At 40.5% G+C, this 23,620-nt stretch overlaps 1 protein-coding gene across 2 annotated transcripts in view; it reads right to left on the bottom strand.

The window, feature by feature from the left end:
* dicer1 (dicer 1, ribonuclease type III) overlaps positions 1 to 23,620 on the bottom strand; it is a 186,111-nt gene that overhangs the window by 51,751 nt on the left and 110,740 nt on the right. For both annotated transcript variants that reach the window (XM_043696915.2, XM_087989583.1), the window contains 9 exons: positions 23,350 to 23,592; positions 20,331 to 20,485; positions 16,457 to 16,589; positions 15,539 to 15,614; positions 15,312 to 15,451; positions 13,830 to 14,009; positions 11,814 to 12,027; positions 10,843 to 10,996; positions 881 to 1,063 (listed from right to left, as the gene is read on the bottom strand). In XM_043696915.2, the coding sequence (XP_043552850.2) occupies positions 881 to 1,063; positions 10,843 to 10,996; positions 11,814 to 12,027; positions 13,830 to 14,009; positions 15,312 to 15,451; positions 15,539 to 15,614; positions 16,457 to 16,589; positions 20,331 to 20,485; positions 23,350 to 23,592 (1,478 nt within the window). The remainder of the gene's footprint in view (positions 1 to 880; positions 1,064 to 10,842; positions 10,997 to 11,813; positions 12,028 to 13,829; positions 14,010 to 15,311; positions 15,452 to 15,538; positions 15,615 to 16,456; positions 16,590 to 20,330; positions 20,486 to 23,349; positions 23,593 to 23,620) is intronic.

The raw sequence follows: 23,620 nt of genomic DNA, 5'->3' as shown, positions 1-23,620 counted from the left end.
CAAAGTCACTAAATAAGTTGAACGTTCTGTACCATTTAGAGACCCGGAACACACTGTCCGAGTGTGTGATGGAAGCAGATTCAAATGTAACTTTCAAAAGAAAACTGAATAAATAACTGCAAAGGTTCCAAGATGAAAATGAAAGCACAGTAGAATGAGATTATTTGACAATCTTGCAAAAGATTGGCACAGACTTGATGGGCTGAGTGCTCTCCTTTTCTGTATTGTAGCATTCTCTTCAGACTCAGCCAAGGAGGATTCTCTCCCAATCATTTCAACCACTGCCACTGAAGTCAGGCACTTAAGTTTAGCAAATCACAGATGCCTACAGCAATTCTTGGTGCCAGGTACACCTCAGAACTCAAATGAGCTTTGCCAACGCATAAACTGGTTAGGATTATGCCCGAAATGTCGATTCTCCTTCTCCTTTGATGCTGCCTGACTTGCTGCGCTTTTCCAGCAACACATTTTTAAGCTCTGATCCCCAGCATCTACAGTCCTCACTTTCTGCTAGGATTTAGAATATACTGTCTAAGTGCTAACGGAGACAATAGCAGAGTTTGTGCAGAACCAGATAAACAAAAAATTGTCAGGAATGTGGGGAAAAAGGTGGAGGAAGTCCAATTAATTCGTATGCAGAGACTAGCGGTATGGGCTCACACACTAGTGACTACTGTTAGCATAACAGACCTGCCTGTCTCTTCGAATGTATCTGCAACTTCAGGACGAAAGAAGGGGTGTTTAAGTTTTTAAAAATCCAATTGAGCATACCATTATACAGCCACTGGGTGGCTCCAAAGGGCTCTTTAAGACACACAAGCATAATGTCTCTACACAATTTCAGAAAGAAATACCAAGTGACTTAGCGTGATATTCTTACCTGGACGATGTGTGGTCCACATCCAGCAAAGGCTGGTTCAGGTTGGTCAAATCAAGATTGTACTTGGTTTTGTAATACTCTGCAAATGTTTCATACTCAGGGGAAGGAAATTTACTGAGAGGTGTGAGATCGGTGTATACATCGGCCACATAGAAGCGATGAGGCTGGTCAAAATTTCGATATCTGTGGGCAAAACAGAAATCACAGTTCAAACTACATCAAGTTTTCTGAATGAGAAACAACTCTCCAAGGCCTTTTCAACAGCACCTTCCAAACTCATAACCACCACTGCCTAGGTGGTCAAAGGCAGCAGAAACACGAGAACACCACCACCCATAAATTGCCTCCAACCACACATCATCCTGACTTGGATCTACATTGCCATTCCTTCATTGACATTGCGTCAAAATCACCGAACTGACTTCCTATGGGCGTATCCACACCCCCATAGACTGCATGTCGTTCAAAAAAGTGAAAATATATGAAATTAGAAATGCGAAAAGATTGATCACCTTGCTGGGGCTGTACTATAGGCTCCCCCAATAGTCAAAGGGAAATTGAAAAACAAATATATAGGGAGATCTCAGATATAAGCAAGCATAATAAACACTATATAGGACAAACAGGAAGACAGCTAACGATCCGTATCCATGAACACCAACTAGCCACGAAACGACACGACCAGCTATCCTTAGTAGCCACACACGCAGATGACAAGCAACATGAATTCGACTGGGACAACACTACCATTATAGGGCAAGCCAAACAGAGAACAGCCAGGGAATTCCTAGAGGCATGGCACTCATCCACAGATTCTAACAAACACATCGACCTGGACCCAATATACCGGCCACTACAGCGGACAGCTGGAACTGACAACCGGAAGCGGCAGAGACAGGCCACTATAAATGCCGGAGGAAACATCACAGAAGAGCTTCACAGGAGGCTCCCAAGCACTGAGGATGTCACCTAGACAGGGGACGAAACGTTTGCAAGACAAGTTCCCAGCTCGGCGAACAGAACCACAACAGCAAGCATAATAAGTTGGTAATGATGGGGATATTAATTTTCCAAACATTGACTGGGGCTACAGTAGTGTTAAAAGGTTTGGATGGTGAAGTATTTGTCAAATATGTTCAAACTTATCAGTATGTGGATGATCCTAATACAGAAGGCGCAAAACTTGACCTCCTTTTGGGCAATAAGGTAGGGCAGGTAACTGAAGTAAAAGTAGGGAACACTTTGGGTCTAGCAATCATAATTCTATTAGCTTCAAAATGGTATGGAAAAGGATAAGCCTTCCATAAAAGTTAAAGTTATTAATTGGAGCAAGGCAAATTTTAATAGGCATGAGACATGATCTTTCAGAAGTTGATTGGACTGTTTGCAGTAAAAAGGACATCTGACAAGTGGGAGGCTGTCAAGAATGCAATAACAAGAATTCAGAGGCATTATGTTTCTGTTCGAGTGAAGAGTAAGGCTGATAAGATTAAGGAATAATGGATCACCAAAGATACTGATGTTCTAGTCAACAGTTTAAAAAAAAATCTTAATTCAGATATCAGCAATTTGATTCAAATAAATCTCTAACATCAATATAGAGAGTACAGACCATTCTTAAGAAAGAAATCAGGAAAAGAGAGAGGATATGACATCGGCAGATAAGATGAAAGATAGTAGAAAGAGATTCTACAAGTACAAGTACAAAATCTTTTATCCAAAACCCTCAGAGCCAGCTGGTTTTCGGAATTCAGAGTTGTTCAGATTTTGGAATAAGTGACAGTTTAACAGTGAAATTTTAAAAATCTTACCAAACAGCAAATGCACCTGTGAGTAGTACGAGCCCAGAGACAGAATTGAGGCCTACCAGTGCTGGGCCTTGCCGCCATGTTACATCTGAGTCACGTGGGTTGAGTGGGTTCACTGTTTGCACGCCAAACAAAATTATGGAGATATAAGCTTGACAAGATAAACTTCAGATTTCTGAGCTTTTCGGATTTCAGATAAAGGATGGTGTACCTGTATATTAAGAGTAAGAGGGTAACTTGAAGAGGACAGGGCCCCTTAAAGATCAAGGAGGGTGTCTTTGTGTTGAACTCCAGGACCTGGAAAATACTAAAATGAATATTTCATTCCAGTTTTTACTGTGGAGAGAGAAATGGAAGCTAGAGAATGCAGAGATATAAATATCAATAAGAATAGTTCACATTACAGAAGAGGAAGCCCTGGAGGTCTTTTGAGAATATAAAGGTGGATAAATCTCCTGGACCTGATCTAATGTATCCCAGAACATTGTGGGAAGTAAGGGAGGAAATTGTCAGGTCCCTTGCAAAAATATTTGCATCATCTAACACTGTGGGTGAGGTGGTGTGATGACTGGAGGGTGGCTAAAGTTGTGCCTTTGTTTAAGAAGCATTGTAAGGAAAACCAGGGAACTACAGACCTGAGAGTCGAACATCGGTTGTGGGTATATTATTGGAGGTGATTTTATAGATAGGATTTATAGACACTTAGAGGAACAAAGTTGATTAGGGATAATCAGCATGACTTTACGTAAAGGAAATAATATTTCACTTGATTGAGTTTTTTGAGGAAGTTAACAAGAATTGATGAGGGCAGAACAGTTGTTGCTGTTTACATGGACTTTAGTAAAGCCTTTGACAAAGTTCCACATGGTAGAATAATTAGTAAATTTAGGTCACACAAGATTCAGGGTGGGCCTGCCAGTAGTGATGGGAGGGTTGCTTTTCAGACTGGGGGCCTATCATTAGCAATGTGACACAGGGATGGTTTTAGGTCCATTTTTGTTTGTCACTTACATAAATAATTTGGATAAGAATATAGAAGGCATGATTGGTAAGTTCGTACAGGATATCAAAATTGGTGCTACAGAAGACAGTGAAAGTAATTTTCTAAGGTTACAAAGGGATCTTGGTCAAATGGGCCAATGGGTTGAAAAATAGCAGGTGGCATTCAATTTGGATAAACATATTTTGGTACAACAAACAGGGATAGGACTTTTACAAGTAATGATAGGGCATTAGGTAGGGTTGTACAACAGTTTCATGTACATAATTCAGACTGTTTGCATCACATATAGTCAGGATAGTTAAAAAGACATTGAGCACACTTGCCTTCATTGCTCAATCCTTTGGAGTATAGGAATTGGGAATTCACTTTGAGGTTGTGCAGGACATTGTGAGAACGCTTCTGGAGTACTGCGTCCAGTCCTGATCAAACAGTTATAGGAAGGATATTATTAAGCTGGACAGGGTTCAGCAAAGACTTACTAGCATGTTGCCGGGTATGGAAGGTTTGAGTTATAAAGAAAGTCTACATAGCTGTGACTTTTCTCACTGGAGTGTAGGAAGTTGAGAGGTGACCTTAGAGGTTTTTAAAATCATAAGGTATAAATAGGATTAATGGTAGGTGCCTTTTCCCTAGCATGCGGGCTTTCAAAGCTACAGGGGTACATTTTTAAGGTGAGAGGAGAGAGATTTAAAGACATGAGCGGCAAACAGTTTTACACAGAAGGTGGCACGTATATGAAATGAATTCCTGAGAAAGCGATGGATATGGGTACAAGGTTTAAAAGACACTTGGATAAGTACACAAATAGGAAAGGTTTGAAGGAATATGGGCCACAAGCAGGCAAATGGGGCTAATTTAGTTTGGGATTATGTTCGGCATGGACTGGTTGGTCTAGGAGGGTCTGCTTCCGTGCTGTATGACTGTCTCTTGGTGGCATACTGTAATGCAGCATTAAGAAATAAAGATCAGAAAAGGGTCACGCACCCTCTGCTCTAGGGCACCCTGTTTAAATACAAATTACACTTTAGATAATTACAATTGAAGCAACTGGAAAAGATGCATAGCTTATTGGCTCTGACCAGGTATTTCCCAAAGGGAAGAGGTTGCTAGGCCCCTGGCAGAAGTATCTGTATCAACGACAGCCACAGGTAAGTGCCAGAAGACTGGAGGGTGGCTAACGTGATGCCATTTTTTAAGCAAGGTTGTAAGGAAAAGCCATGGAACGAGAGACTGGTGAGCCTTATGTCAGTGGCAGGTAAATTGTCAGAGGGGATTCTGAGAGACAGGATTTACATGCATTTGGAAAGGCATGTCAACATGGCTTTGTGCATGGGAAATAGGCTCTCACTAACTTGACTGAGCCTTTTGAAGAGATGGCAAAGATGACTGACGAAGGCAGAGTAGTAGACGCTGTCTGTGAGACCTTTAGCAAAGCATTTGTCAAGGTTCCGGATGGTAAACTGGTTACTAAGGTTCAATCCTGGTGGAGCTAATCAATTGGATACAAAATTAGCTTGAAGATAGGAAACAGAGGGTAGTGGTAGGGGGTTGCTTTTCACTGGCCTGCAGTGTGCCACAGGAATCCACTGGTTTTCATCGTTCAGATAGATGATTTGGATGCTAATATAAGAGATATGGTTAGAACGTTTGCAGATGGCACCAAAATAGGATGGTGTGGTGGACAGTGAAGTAGTTTTTCCTCAGGGTACGTGTCCTTGATCAGATGGGCCAAGGAATGGCAGACGGAATTTAATTTAGATAAATGCAAGGTGTTACTATTTGGTAAGGCAAGCCATAGCAGGACTTATCTGGTTAATGATAGACTTCTGGGGAATATTGCTGAACAAAGAGACCCAGGCGTGCAGGTGCATTGTTCCTTGAAAATGGAGTCATAGGTGGACAGGGGGATGAATAAGGAATTTGACATGCTTGCCTTTATTGGTCAGTGCATGAGAGTTGGGATGTCATGTTGCAGCTGCACAGGACATTGGTGAAGCCTCTTTTAGAATACTGTGTTCAATTCTGGTCACCCTTCTATAGGGAGGGTGTTGTTAAAATTGAGAGGGTGCAGAAAAGACTTAAGGATGTTGCTGGGACTGCAGGGTTTGAGAGTTGTAGGGAGAGATTGAATAGGCTGGGGCTACTTTCCTTGGAGCTAAGGGGTGATCTTATATAGGTTTACAAAATTATGAGGGGCATGGACAGGGTCAATAGCCATGGTCTTTTTCTAAGTGGAGCAGTCCAAAACTAGAGAACATAAGTTTAAGGTGAAAGAGGAAAGATTTAAAAAGGACCTCTGGGGTACCTTTACCTGCAGAGGGTAGTGCGTGCATGGAACAAACTGTCACAGAAAGTGGTAGAGGCAGGTACATGTATAATATTTAAAAAGGCATCTGGATGGGAAAACGAATAGGAAAGATTTAGAGGGATATTGGCCAAATGCTGCAAAATAGGTCAGATTGAGATGTCTGGTCAGCATGGCCAAGTCTTTTCAATATTGTATGACTATGGCTCAAGGGAAGTTGTCCAAGCAACAGATTGTTGTGGGAAAGGTAAGGTTGATGCATCCGCAAGAGTCTTCAGCCAGGAGTGTTGAGTGGATGATCCATCTCAAGCTCCTCCAGTGATCCCCAGCGTCACAGATACCAGTCTCCAGCCAATTCGATTCACTCCACATGATATCAAGAAACAGCTGGAAGCACTGGATACTGCGAAGACAACGGGCCCTGATCACATCTTGGCAATAGTACTGAAGACGTGCGCTCCAGAACTTGCCGTTCCCCTAGCCAAGTTCTTCCAGTTACAACACTGGCATCTACCCGACAATGTGGAAAATTGCCTAGATATGTCCTGTACACAAGAAGCAGGACAAATCCAACCCGCCCAAATTCCACCCAATCTACTTAATCATCAGTAAAAAGTGATGGGAGGAGTCATCAACAGTGCTATCAAGCAGCACCTGCTCAGTGACACCCAGTTTGGGTTCCAGCAGGGCCACTCAACTCCTGACCTCATTCCAGCCTTGGTTTAAACATGGACAAAAGAGCTGAATTCCAGAGGTGAGGCGAGAGTGACAACTCTTGTCATCAAGGCCGCATTTGACCAAATACATCATTAAGGAGCCCTGGCAAAACTGGAACCAGTGGGTATCAGGGCAAACACTCCACTGGTTAGTCATACCTGCCATAAAGGACGATGGTTGTGGTTGGGTCATCTTAGCTCCAGGACATCTCTGCAGGTGCCCCTCAGGGTAGTGTCCTAGGCACAACAACCTTCAGCTGCTTCATCAATGACTTTCTCTCTGTCATAAGGTCGGAAATGGGGACGTTCGCCGATGATTGTACAGTATTCAGCACCATTCGCAACTCCTCAGATGCTGAAGCAGTCCGTACTCAAATAAACAAAGATCTGGACAATATTCAGGCTTGAGCCAACAAGTGGCAAGTAACATTTGCACCACACAGATGCCAGACAACGACCATCACTAATAAGAGACACTCTAACCACCGCCCCTTGACATTCAACGATATTACCATCACTGAATCCCCCATTGTCAGCATTCTTGGGTTACCATTGACCAGAAACTCAACTGAGGAAGGGCTTATGCCCAAAACGTCGATTCTCCTGCTCCTTGGATGCTGCCTGACCGGCTGCGCTTTTCCAGCAACACATTTTCAGCTCTGATCTCCAGCATCTGCAGTCCTCACTTTCTTCCAGAAACTCAACTGGACTTACCACATAAAACACAGTGGCTACAAGACAGTTCAGAGACTACAGATACTACGGCAAGTGACTTACTTCCTCACACACCAAATTCTATCCATTAACGACAAGGCACAAGCCAGGAGTGTGATGGAACACTCCCCATTTGCCTGGATGGGTGCAGCTCCAACAAAACTCTAGAAACTTGACACCATCCAGATGACTGGCACCACATGTACAAACATTCAATCCTTCTACCACTGGTGCTCAGTATATCTAAAAGATGCAGTGCAGAATTTCAAAGATCCTTAGACAGCACCTTGCTGTTATCGTTTTAATAGAAAAAGTGGGGCGGCACAGTGGCTATCACTGCTGCCTCACAGCCCCAGAGACCCGGGTTCAATTCCCACCTCGGGCAACTGCCTGTGTGGAGTCTTCCTCCCACAGTCCAAAGATGTGCAGGTTAGGTGAATTGGCCATGCTAAATTGCCCGTAGTGTTAGATGAAGGGGTAAATGTAGGGGAATGTAGGGTGGGCTGCTCTTCAGAGGGTCAGTGTGGACTTGTTGAGCTGAAGGGCCTGTTTCCACACTAAGTAAATCTAATCTAAGCACCCTCCAAACCCACGACCACTTCCATCTAGAAGGACAAAGGCAGAACTTACTTGGGAACACCACCCCCTGCAAGTTTCCCGCCAAGCCACTCACCACCCTGACTTGGGAATTTAAACTGTTCCTTCACAGTCAATGGATCAAAATCCTGGAATTTCCTCCTTACTGGCACTGTGGGTCAACCCACAGCAAGTGCACTGCAATTCAAGAAGGCAGCTCACAACCACCTTCCCAAGGGCAAACAGGAAAGGGCTATCAATGCTGACCAGCCAGCGATGCCAGAATCCACAAATGAATAAAAAAGGGAAAGAGATCAGGAAAACTATATTGATTAAAAGATAAATATTAATTAGGAGCTATTAGTTCTGTTGGCACAGAAAATGTTAGGAAAATACCCTCAAGAAAAGGTACATTACTAAGATTTTGGTAGAGAACACTTGCTGGGAGCCACCTATTAGGAATGTCAAAGAAAGAGTGCGAGCAAGCGCAAGAGACAGCGGAAGAGAGAATGAGATTGCGCATTCTGCCACACTCCACTGAAGGAATGCTAAGTATTAATCGTTATTGTTTAATAAAGACTTCACATTCTAAATTAGGTGATTGTTGTTTCTGCCTGTATGCCAATAGAATTTTCTTTGAGATTTAGTATTAAGCTCACATCCCAACACATATTTGAGACAGGAAGATATCCCAAAGAGCTTCACAGGAGTGTTATAAAAACAAGTACGAGATCAAGACACAAGGGATATTATGACAGCTGACCTAAGGCCTGGTCAAAAAGGTAGGTTATAATGGTCACCTTAAAGGATCAGAGAGATTTATTATGGACGAGACCAAATTCTTTTCAAATATATCAAGGAGATAGCCTACACCCTAACTTTTATCTTATTTAAAAGCAAGCATACAGTGCTATGTTCCAGATGTAATTTGACTGGTTACACCACTCCAGGTTAAGCAAAACACACATTACCCTTATCCTAGTTTAGATATAAAAAACAGAAGAATTGGTATAACTTTCTATTAGAAAACTTAATAGAACAGATTATTTAATGACTAAACAGTAAATGCTCTTATGTAGTAACATCCCATTAACACACCTTTAGCAAAGACAAATTCAGTAAAACAGATTGTCTCACATGTGATTCTGGCAGCAGAGAGAACTCAAGCTTGTAGCTGTAGTGAAGAGTGAAGATGTAGCAGCTTTCATAACCAGTTTCAAAACCCCTCAACTACTGAAAGCTAAACTAAAATGCTAGCTCTGTGGGAGCCTGACTCTACACATTCATCCTGCTTCTATTGTCCCACCTTTTAACAAAAAAAACAAAATCTCAAGCTGTCTATTGACTTGGACGAGATAGCTTGGCACCTATGGCTTAAAACCTCTCTTCCTAAAAACAAAAGGACAAAATACACATCTTAAAGCCATGATATCAACACACAAAGCACACAAGCGTGGGGGCGAGGGATACGTGAAACTGAAGGCAGTATTACCAACGGTGAAGTAATAAAAATGCAAATAGATTTTAAAAATTCAGGAACAAATTCAACATATTACACTCAGTTTCACAGAATAAAGAAGGTAGTAGGTAGTGAGGTCAACAAAATGAGCCAATGTTGCTTAATGAGAAGATGATATCCATGTTGCTGACTTTTAATAAGCTAGCCAGTCATTCAAATTGTAAAGTTATTGAACACTGACTGACTAGTAAGGGAACTCCTAGTTATTAAAACCCCATCACCTAGCATCCTAGGCATTGGGAATACAATTTGACACCACAGGTCTGTGCCAAAATTAATATGGTACTGCTTTTGGAAGACGCGCTGAAGTCATTCAGAATATTAACTTCTCATGTACTTACTAACAAAAGCAAGATTGTAAAGTCTGTGTGTCGTTAAGCTACCTTCATAAATCAAAACAACCAGGCAGCAGGTAATCTATGGAGTAAAAACAATGACTGCAGATGCTGGAAACCAGATTCTGGATCAATGGTGCTGGAGGAGCACTGCAATTCAGGCAGCATCCGACGAGCAGCAAAATCGATGTTTCGGGCAAATGCCCTTCATCAGTGCCTACCGGTATTATCGCTACTGTTAATCCAGAAACCCAGATAATGTTCTGGGTACCTGGGTATGAAACTGCCATGACAGATAGTGGAATTTGAACTCAATAAAAATCTGGGATTAGGAGTCTTACGATGGCCACAAAACCTGTGTCGATTGCCTGAAGAACCACCTGGATACGGAAGGAAACTACGATCCTTACCTGGTCTAGCCTACATGTGACTCCAGACCCACAGCAATGTGGTTGACTCTTACCTGCCCTCTGGGCAATTAGGGATGGGCAATAAATGCTGGTATAGCAATCGATGCCTTCGTCCCGTGAATGAATGAAAAGAAAATCTTGTTTATCTACTGCCAAATTAGCAGATGCACAACAAGATTTTTTTCCCTTCAACCAAATGATACATGGGAATTAATTTGCAGTGACAGGTTGGAACATGGAAGTGAATCATTTCATGTTTCTGTATTTTTGATTGTGGACTGAAATGAGAAAAATGTGATTGTGGAAGGGATTGCCGTACTTTTACAAGTGACCAGAAACTCATTGCAAGTGACATTTACACTGTTGCTTTGTTCAACTAGTGGGGGAAGCTGAATGCAGACAAGTCGGCGCCAGATTCTGCCACCAACAAATAGCTGATCGGTTTGTGCAACTGTGGGTGACAAAAGCCATCTGCCTGCCAACAACTATGTTAAAATGTTAATGTTAAAAATAAAGGAAAGCACAAGTACACGGAGTAAATAATGATGGATTAAAGCAAAGGAACTGTTTTCCTACCTTGGAATGATAACTGCATCCTGGTAATCTTCCAGATTAAACATGAAGGGTTTCTCTTTAGTATATTGTGTGTTGGGAATGCCCGTGCGTGCTTCTGACCTTTCTATATCTTCCATAAAGGTGAAGTCGATATCCAAGTGGCTGGAACCATCAACTATGAAAGGAAATATTTTATAAATTTGTTTATTTAGCAATAATTAAGACTGTTCAACTAACATATTCATGAATACAAAGTGGAATCTAGTAGAGAGAACCTAGTGCTAAAACATGTCTAACACTTTTTTGGTGCTTACAACTTAGTGAGTAGTTAGGGTTATACTTTCAGACCACACATTTGTATAGCCTGCATCTGAGCAAATTGACCCTGGCACACCAGTTTTGGCGTTTTTGACAATCTACACCTGTCAGAAAGGTGGTCAATGGCGCTCCAGCTATGGCCAGCTTTATGACTGTCTTACAATCTATCAACTCTTGTTGTGCAACAACTTCTTTGTGTGGTATTTAATTCAGTGCCTTATGATTCCCAGACCAGCGTTTCAGACGTTGAATGAGAACTTCCCAGCCCTGAATTACATTCGACTGAAACCCTATTTAAAAATATTCCCATGCAACAAGAGTTTTATATGCACAGGTCCAACATTAAGCTCTATTAAGCCAGTGAAGGAGTCTTGTGGCAGTTGCTAATGCCCCTGTCTGAGAAACTCCAGCTTCACTTTTCACTCAATCACAGAAAACTTATCCATAATATAGCCTGTTAGGTCAAATGTCTACCACAGCCTGTAGAGACTTTCCCATTCATCCATGCTTGATGTGGAATGGTACCTCTCTAGCCACAGCCTCTGCTGATCTGCCGGCAATGCGTACTACGAAAACTAGCTATGGAAAGACAGAAGCACACATAGTCTAATTGTGCAACACTACATGCCAGAAACTCACGTTTCTATAAGCCACGAATATTACTAACAGTTTACCTTTATCAAGAGGTAGAACACAGTAGGCTGCATCAGCTTCTGTAGGCTTGAATTCTAGTGCAGGTTTCTCCAGACGAAGAATGTGAGAGAAGATATACTGATGTAGCCTAGTGATCAGCTCCAGCTGCTTTGTACTCAATGTGAAGTCTGATTTACGTAGTTCAATAGATATGGTAACCTCACCAGAGCGAGTATATACTGGAAAATGAGGAATCTGCCGAGGGGAAAATCAGTTTTGTTGGGTTAAAATCATAATATCCTGCATGATTAGTGTGAATTACTTATGCATATCTCATGATGCTTACACAGATATTCAAACTGCAGGGTTATTTTTCCTTCATAAACCTGTTTAGAACATAGAACAATACAGCACAGCCTTTGGCCCTTGACGTTGCACTGACCTGTGCACTAGTCTCAGCTCGTCTCCCTACACTATTCCAAAATCATCCATGTGCTTATCCACGGATTGTTTAAATCTCCCTAATGTGGCTGAGTTGACTACATCAGCAGGTAGGGCATTCCATGTCCTTGCCATTCTCTGCGTTTGAAAAGGTACTTGCCAATGGAGAAGTACTGCCAAATTTGGAAGTGAGCTGCACAAATCATGGGTGCCAAATTGTATTTCAAATCTGGGAGGAACGTAGTGTAGATACCTCAATTGCAACTTTCAAATATCTTTACCTAATCAAACATTAAGAGGCACTTCACAACAGTGTGATGAAATACCTTTGACACTTAGCCAAATTAGGGACAGTCGACATTTAAGGTATGCCTTAAAGGAGAAGGGATGTTAAGGAACTTCAGAGATGAAGACATGAATGTTAAAACAAACAAAATAAAGGATGCCTACAAAATGAAAGAGCATAGAGATCAAAGTTTACATGCTACAGAGATAAAGTTCTGCAGGAATTTGAAAGTAAGGATGAAAACTTTGACATTTTGATTTTTCATTGGTTTACAGGCAGGGCAGTTCTGCAAACATTTGCTCACATTTCTTGTTGGAAGAAAGAATTAATTGCAAAAGAAGTTTCCGAGACAAATTTAGTGCTTTTTATTAAATACAATAAAGTTCTTTTAAAAAAGTCAAATTAGCTTATTCTGTTCCAGTGTAGATAGTTTATAATATGTTTGATTTGGGAGTAATTGTTGTGAAATGCTTCATTATGATCTGATTGAAACATAATGCATTTGCTGTAGCAGACAATTTGGGTGTTTACTCCCAATTCCCAAAATCCTCCATTTTGGGGTTCTGTTTCAATTTGACTTCTGTCTCCTTCCTTAGAGTGTACTTGGTCAAATACCTAACCTCTCTGTCCTTGCAAATTATTGCCCCACCTTCAATCTCTCTTTCCTCCCAAGGTCCTTGAATTTCCTATCACTTCCCAAATCTGAGCCTGTCACTCCGTGTCAGAATCCTTCCAATTGAGTTTCCACTGCTGCCTCAGCATTGAAATATCTTTTACCAAAATCACAATGTCCTATATGACAATGCGAAAGATAATTATCCCTCCTTGTCCTTCTCAATCTATCAAATTTGGATGATCACATCATTACAGGGAAACCTCGATTATCCAGCATTCGATAAAGCTAAATAGAATAAATCATGATTCGGAGGTGCCGGTGTTGGACTGGGGTGTACAAAGTTAAAAATCACACAATCACCTGATGAAGAAGCATCGCTCCGAAAGCTAGTGTGCTTCCAATTAAACCTGTTGGACTATAACCTGTTGTGTGATTTTTAACCTAGAATAAATCAGGCTGCCATGTTGCAGAATTTCTAATCACACCAACATAATTATGGAGTGTTAAAGGAAGGAGTAACCCACAAAAACCCGATCTTAATATCAGAACCTTTGTGCCTCTAAATGACATCTGCGTATTTTCATGACCAACATATGTCAGAGTAGTTAGTTAACCTGAGAAAAATGGATTATTATCGACAAAGAAAACCAAAATGATTTACCATCTGCCTATAACACAACCAAACTGCTAGATAATAGTAAATGATTCAGGTACCCGAGGTATTGGTTTGGCAGTCAGAATTCCAAAACATCGGGTTGTATCTTCTGGAGGATACAATTTTCTTCTTCTGAAGTTGAGCTCATCAGGAAGCGGAGTGGTTAACACCATGCCAATCACATACAAGTAACAAGGTTGATTTGCTTTTGGGTAACTGTTCCTCAGACATTCAGGAATCTATGCAAACAGATAGTTGTATAAGAGGTGGGAGGAGGAACAGACCAAGCTATTTAAAGTCACATAACACAGATTCATAATTTATAGTAATAACTGTTCTAATTTCTGCTACAAAGATAACAGTTTGTCGACACTTAACAGGGGATGGTAGAGGTAAATGTATCCTCAATGCTATCAGGAAGTTCCAGAACACCGATGTTCATTTTAAGTCTCCAATATGAAATGTGGAAATTTAACATTTGATTTAAACATCTACCCTGCCTACATAGCTGGTACTGTGCAGCCATGTTTAGAAAGTTGTAATTTATTCCTAAGGTTGTGCCTTGTGTGACCACTAAGCCTTCAGCATGGATTCTTAAAGAAACTTTATTCATCACAAGATGCAAAGACCTGCGATCTATGTCAGGTAGAGACACTGATTTTGTTAAATCATAATGCGTACAGTCTGACTTTCATAACTAAAATATACATTGGAGGGTAGTAGTAATCAGAGAAACAGTGGACATAAGTGGTGGCCAGGTTCAATATCCAAAATAGTCTGCTCCTCATTATTCCTGTGGGAGCACTAAGCCAGGAGAATGAAAATCTTTATAAAGCAAAAAGACAAAGTTTATAATGAGCACTGAATCTGGATTCCTAGAGTACCCGCAGGTACGTGGTTCCAAAACGGCAACGGTGGAGGTACACTCCTTCCTAATTTGTGTTTTCTGCTGTGCAGACATCAGGTCCACGTGCCAATGAGTCGGTATGCCGATTGGTGTGCACAGGACCTCCAAGAGGTTGCGTGGCATAAAGGCAATGCCAGTTAGGCTGCAATGTAGGTCATTCTTCTCTCAAAATTCAGGGGACGTGGGCTTCCCTGACTGGGCCAGCATTTATTGCTTATCCCAAGTTGCTGTTGGTGGTGAGCTTGCTTCTTGAACTGCTACAGCCCATTTAATGTAGGTACACCAACAAGGCTGTTAGGGATGAAATTCCAAGTTTTTAATCCAGTAGTGCTGGAGGGATGATGATAACTTCCAAGTGAAGGTGGTACAGAGCTTGAAAGATAACTTGCAGGTGGCGGTCTTCTCACACGTCACAGGCTTCAGGTGGCATTTTGCATTCCATCTGGCAGAAGAAGTCAAGGCATCTGTTGCTAAACATTTCTACCATTTCTTTAGAAAATTAATCACCCGCCATGTTGTGGCTGCCTTCCAATGACAAGCTGAAGAGCAGTACAGCCTTAGGACAACATTGCCTGCTCAAATGCATGTGCTTTTAAATGTGCACTCCAAGTGTAGACAGATTGTCTGTACTTACTGCTTTAGGGTAGCACTGTCTCCGTTTCGTGGAACCTGGCCTTCCAGGAATACTGGTTTCTTCCTCATCATGCAAATCAAGCTCTTCTTCATATTTCACAGTTTCTTTCCCAACTGGCATTAAGTGATCATCAAGTTCACCTGCACCAAAACAGAAGAAAACTATTATTCATACCACAATCTTTAGGGGATGGAAGACTAAAGAACATGCATTTGTTCATCCCTTACCTATTTTGTGCAGTCTTTCACAACAAAGAAGGGCTGCTGCTTTCTCAGCCAATCTTGTACAAGGCATTGGAGGACCCTAGGTATAAAACAAAAAAAACCCTCAACAGATTTGTAGCTAAGACCTAAAGTAATACATTATCTTGGGCAATCTGAATTAACGGGTGCAATTTCATCAATATGCTGTGGGTTGCAAGAGTCAAAAGAATACAAATATTTAAGTAGCAGTGGTATTCCTCATCTCTGAATCAGATGTTCGTGGGTTCATGTTCCATTCCAGAGACTCGAGCAGTGCTGCACTTTCACAGGTATCATTCTTTGGGTGAAATACTAATCTAATGGTCTGCATACCTTCTTAATTGGGCATAACACATTTGAAAAGCAGAGTTATTCTGCCAGATGTTCTAGACAATCTTTATCCCTCAATACATATCACTATTGTCTAAACTTTTATCTTACGACTCTGGTATTTTGCAACATTTCCTACATCACAGATGTGAAAGGCAGAATAAACGCAAGCTGCTCTCATTGTAATGAAAACAAAATGCTGAAACTAAACACCAGATCAACATCTCAAGAGGAAAGACACATGGGAATTTGTCTTTTCTTAACGAATTTCCTGCATTCTCTGTTGAGTCATGAGGTTGTGTTTGGGATGTCTGAAGGTGATGAACAAGTCCCAAAATTATATCCTATTCTCTACAACACCACGAGAATGAAGCCCTACACCTTTCAGAAAGGAGATGGTGGAGGACTGCTACTTCTTTATAAAACCAGCATAAGCCAGTTTTGAGAAATACCTGGATTGTCAATCTGATCCAAGTCACATTTAGAAATGGATAGAAAATGAATTCTTGAAAACATGAACATATGTAGGAGAGAGATAAAAATATTAATATCAAAAATGAAATGCTTACTCACAGTTACTGGGACACGAAGAGGTGAGTTAATTGGAAGGTAGAGAGTTGACTGAAAAGTACAATCCGAGAGTTCCTGCGTTTTACATTTTGGGGCCAAGTGTGTGAATGGGTCGCTTGGTAACCTGGCACAGTATCTTTCAGAAAAACACAAGTTGTATGTATATTAGGAATCTTATACAAGACACTTTTATTCTATTTAATCCTCGGGATCATCATCATCCTACACAAACTGGAAATAATCAAAAGGAAATAACAAAAATTAAGTTCAGTACTACAACCCTTTTAACAAGATTATCTCAGGTTACTGAGTGAAGCAGCCTCCAAGGCAGAGCAAATGGCAAAAGGTTGGCTGCTGTTGCTGATTACAGGAGTTCTATATAAAATATGCTTAGGCAAAGTTCCTGAATGGACATGAGGCGAGAATGTAATTTGTCTCAAAAAGCAAAATTCAACAATTCCATTTATAATGGAAACTTGAAAAAACAAAAATGCTGGAGAAACTCAGCAGGTCTGATTATTGCTCTCTTCACAGATGCTGAGTTAATGTTTGGAATTTAGTACAACTTACAATGTCTTATCAGACTTCAAACTTTAATTAATTTCTCTCTCCAATAATGCTATCCGACCTGCTGAGTTTCTCCAGCATTTTGTATGTTCGTTTCAGATTCCTAGCATCTGCAGTATCTTACTTTCATAATGGAAACTTTCTACACAACCATGTATTGCTAGAATTTGACTCTTTGAACCTGTTTCACCATTCAATAAGCTCATATCCAATCTTCTACACTATACCTAAATCTCTTAATTCATTTGGTATTCCAAGTTCTACCACATGGACCTCCAATGTACTCAACTGGCACCAGTATAGGAGATGGAGCAAAGTAGAAAATTGTTAAAATTAGTTAAATGAAGGTTCTCCTTCACAGAGAGGATTAAGATATATTGTACAATGCCACTTGTGCATCAACTTAGAGTGCCTTAAAACAGATATTAAAATACAGCAAATTTTGTTTTAACTCGCATCTAACAAACCAGTGCTACTGATAAACTGGCAAAGACTATATATCTGAAATACCAGAAGATTATTGTATTATTGTGATCTCAGAGGAGTTAGTGGAGGATGAGAAGGATCTCAGCAGTTAAGTTTTATTTAAGTTATTACTCATGCTTTAACAAACTATAATAGTGATGTGTATACCCTCTGCATTATGCTTCTATTAGTGTGCATTTTTACACTGAGCATGTGGCCCTTTTGATCAACCGATACACTCCTCGTCCCATAGGTGCCAACAAGTAAAACATTTGCTGTAGTACTAAATTACAGATTGACATTAATGCCCATGTAAATGTCTCGCATAGAATGTTACACAAAATATTTATAGCTATAAAGTTACTGCACCCTGACAAGCTAGATGAGTTTGCTCCCCCCTCAAGCATGCATCCCATTTCCTTTTGAGATCAGTGTCTTGCTACACAAGCAACACAGTAACGTAGTCTTCCTTTTTTAAAAATTTACTTATGGGACTTCAAGGGTTCTTTGCTTCAAGGGTTGTATGCATTGCTCATCCCAAACTGCCTTACAAATGGTAGCGATGAGCGACTTACATGAACTACAGGAACACTCTTGGTGCTCTTAAGAATGGAGAATTTTGGCCAGTGACAAAAAAGGAACAGTGCTATCGTGATGCATGATCTGGAGGGGGTACTGAAGGCGGTGGGGTTCTCTAGTGCATGGCATCAAGGGAGATTACTAACTTCAAAGCCTCAAGTTTTAACTTCCTCCTTAGCTCCTAAAAGTCAGACCATGGGACCTTAATATCTGTTCCCCCCTGCCCTCCAACTTTGTTTGCAAAGAGCATTCGCCTGAAGTGCCTTGTACTTCCCGTCTCTTTCTACTGTCTAAGATATCTCAGCTTCAACTCTTATCCAGTGTGGAATGACTAACCCCAGTTGCTCAAGTTGGAGTACAAGTAGCTGGAAACAATTAGTGTACACATATCTTCCAAGATAATGGAGTATTCTGATCTTTTCACATAGTATATATTTTCTAATTGGCCTGCTCAGCTTTATGACCTACTTCTGGAACAGGTGAGACTTGAATCCAAGTTTCTTGGCTCAGTATGGACACTACTACTGCACCACCACAACAGGCCACTGTTTGGAGTTTTCCAATCAACCAGTCCAGAAATGTTATCCCACACCTCTGGTCCTTCCCTACCACTTCATCACAATGATCTCAATGTTTTTATGCATAATCTATCACAAGTGATTTCCCAGGCAAAACTACAGTATCCCAAATTTCAAATATGAGCCAGTAAACCAAATGAAGTAATCTAAAGGTTGTTCAAATTTGGACTGCCAGAAAGTAATAGTTTTGTTATTCTTAAATAAAGCATACCTATTAAAACAGTGTGTGTTGAGTGTTACAAAGCTATTATCCCAGAGATTTGTATATTTCACACAAGACAACCATAGTTATTGAGGTTTGGTTTCAAAAGGTATTATTTCACAATACACAGGACACTGCCGCTACTGGAAAAATTAGCCCGTGGTACACTGCCATCCCCTTATAACTAAATACTGCATGTGTGAACATTATTTTTAGTACTGAAAAATAAATTGAATTTTTCTACTTTAATCTCTGCAATAGAGATATAGTTTGTAAACAAAAGGATGCAGCGTGGAAGGAGACTATTCAGCCCATCATACCAACATTAGTTATTTTAAAGAGTATTAGCTCAATCATCATAGCCATCTAATTAGTCCTTTTGAAAGGTATTGCTGACCTGACTTCCATCACCCTTTTAAACACTATTTTAATTCATAATGCATTGAAAAAAAAACATTTTTATTTGCAAATGATCTTTTGTTTTGCTGGCTCAGGGCCAACCTGTCAGCACAGGTTTCTCTGTGCAATGCAACACATCTTAGTTTTTAAACACCTCCATTAAATTTGCTCTCATGCTTCTTTGCTCCAAGAATAATACAGGCAACTCCTATCAGCATCTGAGTCAAGATGCAGGGATGCAGAAGCGAGGGAACAAGCACAAACCCCGCACTACTCACCACCAATTTTATTTTTATTTCAAGCTATTTGCGAGTTTTGAGAATATTTGTAGTTCAGATTGAGGCTTTGGCTGTAAGTTTGCTCACTGAGCTGGAAGGTTCAGTTTCAGACGTTTCTGCACCATAATAGGTAACATTATCAATGAGCCTCCAGATGAAGCACTGGTGGTACGGTCCACTTTCTATTTGTGTTTTTGGGTTTCCTTGGATTGGTGACACCATTTCCTGTGGTGATTTCATTTCCTGTTCTTTTTCTCAGGGGGCTGTAAATGGGATCCAAGTCAAGGCGTTTGTTGATGAGAGTTCAGGTTGGAATGCCATGCTTCTAGGTATTCTTCTGCGTGTCTGTTTGGTTTCTCCTAGTTGAAGTGGTGTCCTTCCTCATCTTACGTAAAGATACTAGTAAGAGTGGGTCGTGCCTTTTTGTGGCTAGTTTTCTGCCTGTTTGTCCAATGTAGTGTTGTTACAGTTTCTGCAAGGTATTTTGCAAAAGATATTCGTTTTGCTTGTTGTGGAACAAACATATTGATGTAGATTCCCCCCCCCCTCCCTCCCCAAGAAAAAGAACAGGAAATGACACCAGTGCTTCATCCGGAGGCTCATTGATGATATTACCTAGTATGGTGACAAAATGTCTGAAACCGAACCTTCCAGCTCAGTGAGCAAACTTACATCCAGATTTCTAGCTATCTTATTTCTTTTAGACAGCGACACTGTATAAAACAACAATAAGTTCTAACTTGAACAGATGCTTAAAAGCTTAAGATTAGTGATTCTGCCAATGTGTTGTATCAATGATCAGGATCTACCTGTTCACATGTCCAATGGCAGTGTTGATAGTTACTCGCGGACTCCCTTCTTCTGGCCTCAATACATACGGGGGAAGCACATCATCATCATCGGTGACAGGTTCTACCTCCAAATCAGCAGAATCCACAGACTTTGAGCACTTGTTTCGCAGAATCTTAGTAAGGTACCAATGTAAATATATGAACCTTCCAGAAAATATAGCTACAAAACATGTTTTACAATTACAGTATCTTCAGTCATAATCAACTCCAGGTTAATTCTGCACCCTCTCCTGCAATTATTGATGTTGAGCAGGAGAGGGTGCTTTAGACATTCTTCATTGGAAACCTCAATAGTATCAGCAGGCTATTGAGCTACATACATATTGTGAGAGCAATTCAGTCTTCACCCAACATTTATGCATATAAACCTGTCAGAGGTCAGTGGGTGGTGAACAGAAACATGAATCATGCTATTTTAAATATCGACAGCTTAAAACACCAGATTAATTTGTACCAACCCAACAACCAGCTTAGCTGAGATCACCTAATGGAGGACAATGCTACATTAATAAGTGTAACTGATGCACTTACAGAGGCAAAACAAGGCAACAGAATATATGAACAACGGTAGGATTCTGTAAGCACTGAACTAGAGGAACCTTGGTGCATGTCCACTGTTCCTTAAGGTTGTGGGACAAGTAGATAAAGTGGTTAGGTTGGCAGATAGGATACTTGCATTTATGAGCAGAGATATATAGAGTTTAAAAGCAGGGTGGTGGTGCTGGAACTATATAAAACAGGTTAGGTCACAGTTTTGCGCGGTTCTAGAATCCACATTACAGGAAGGGTGCGATAACACTGCAGAGGATGTTTGGGAGATTTGCCACATTGTTACGTGACTGGAGAGCTTTAGTTACGAAAAGAGATTGGACAGACCGAGGTTGTTTCTCTTGGAGCAGAGCAGAGGGAGGTGGAACATGATTGAGATGTATACCATTGTGAACTACACAGACCAGGTTGATGGAAAGGGACCCTTTCCCTTGATGGAGGGATCAGTGACCAGGGGAATAGATTTAAGGTTAAGGGGCAGGAGGTTTAGAAGGGATGTGGGGAAACCTTCAACATTTAAGTAGTATTTAGATGCACGTTTTTGAGGTCAAGGAATACAAAACCATGGGTTAAGTGCCAGAAAGTGGGATTGGTGTAGACAGTAATGGCCTAAAGAGCCTGTACTCTGCCCTGTAGATCTCCAGGACAATGATTCAGGCTGGTTTTTAACATGAGCAACTCAGGTATTTATTTCAAATTGAGAGGATAGTGAAATATTAGCTAAAACTAACTTGTGACATAGACTGATTAGCATATGTATCTTTGAAGGTGTATTAGAATCAAAAACATACTCCAAGAGGAAGTATTAAAAGATTAATTCCTCTGGAACTGAAACAAATGTCATACTTTGTTACAATCACCTTATACAGTAGTTCTTTCATCTAGAGGACCTCTGTTTAATTCTACTAGTAAAAGCTAGTCAAAGTTCTGTTTTGAGTGGCTGTGAAGATTCTAAGTGAGTTTGATTTGGTGGTTGGTGCATATTTGACCTTTAAGTTCCTAAATCTTCTGGGATGGGAGATGATGACAACCATATGGCAATTCAACCAACGCACCATTTTCAATTGCTACATAATGGCCCTTGTTGGAAAAACCTACGCAGGAGGATATTGACTAACTATGCTGATAAACAAAAGAACAATTACTATAGGTACCAGTAGCATTCTGAACTTGAAATTCAGAAACCTTGAGTTTAAATTCTATCATGCAGGTAGAATTCGAGTAATCAGTACTAGCATCAGAAAATATTACCATGAAAACTGATGAAAAAGTGCTAGATGAACTCAGCAGGTTTAGCAGCATTTGTTGACAAAAACAGAGCTACCCAATGATTCCTCTGGATATAGGCAAAACATATTTGAAGCTCAGGACAAAACACATCACTGTTTTATCCTTGTAAAATGATATTGTATATAGTAAAATGCTATATAATTCAACCTGGGCTATTCAGATGTGTGACTCCAATTGTACTATTTTCAAATTTGCTGATGACACCAAATTGGGTGGGAATGCAAGCAGTGAGCAGGGTGCAAAGAGGTATCAGATGGACTTGGACAACTACACGAATGGAGTGGAACATGCTGAGGGGGAACAATAAAAATAAGTTATTCACTTTATTTGGATAAAAAAGTGAATGTTTCTTAAATGAAGGGGAGTTGGGAAGTGTGGATGTCTGAAAGGAAATTGGTGCCCTTGTCCATGCAGGTGCTACAAACAAATAGAAAGGCAAATGTCACATATTGAAACAACTGGAGTACAGAAGATGTCTTTGAGCAGTTGTAGAGGGCCTTGAGGGCCCTTATTTTTAAACATTACATTCTCAAGTAAAGAATGGGGCTGAGTGGGGGAAAAAGACCAAATCTGGAGTAATATACAGCTTGTTAGTCTCTCTATCTAGGGAAGGATATACAATGGAGGTTCAGCAGATAATCCCTTGGATTGCAAATTGTTTAACAAGGAGTGACTGAGCAAACTAAATCTGTATTTACTACAGTTTTGAAGAATGAGATGTAACGCCAGTGAAACTTAAAAACTTCTCACAGCATGACAGAGTGGATATAGATTGGATGTTCCCCCTGGTTATCTAGGACCAGGGCGATTAATTCAGGATAGGGACAGACCACTTAAGATGGAAATAAATTCAAATTTCTTCATTCAGAGGGTGGTGGAATCTTTAAAATTCTTGACTGCAGAAGGCTGTGGACTCAAAAATCGAGCAGGTTCAAGTCAAAAAGGTTTTACAGTTTCTAGAAACAAATCTGATTCAAGGATATGGAGATAGTGTCATTTTTCAACACTGTGGAAATGATCAACCATGATCTCGAATGGCAAGGCAGAATTGATGGCCTGAGCATCCTAGTCCAGTTTGTATCATCTTATTTGAAGTGAATCCATAAATTTTGATTATCAAACAAAAGTCAGTAGATACCTTTTCAATTGCCTTATAGGTTTTGAGGTCTTCTTTGAAATCTTCAATTTTGTCAGAATCTGAAAGCATGATGTAGTTTGAGATGGGTGCTCGTGCTCTTCCTTTCGATTGTACGTAAGAGCGATATTCTGTTGGCAAATCAAATCGAACCACTAGATTGCATTTTGGAATATCAACTCCTTCTTCAACAACACTGGTTGCAATGAGCAAGTTGGTCTCATGCGCACGGAATTTTCTGAGCACCTACAACAATTTTTAGGGAAGAAAACAA

Source organism: Chiloscyllium plagiosum, unplaced genomic scaffold (assembly GCF_037043375.1).
Source record: "Chiloscyllium plagiosum isolate Xiang-an unplaced genomic scaffold, Cpla_swu_hap1 HiC_scaffold_8, whole genome shotgun sequence".
Taxonomy (NCBI): domain Eukaryota; kingdom Metazoa; phylum Chordata; class Chondrichthyes; order Orectolobiformes; family Hemiscylliidae; genus Chiloscyllium; species Chiloscyllium plagiosum.
The sequence above is the reverse complement of the archived record's forward strand: the minus strand, read 5'-3'. Positions and strand labels throughout refer to the sequence as shown.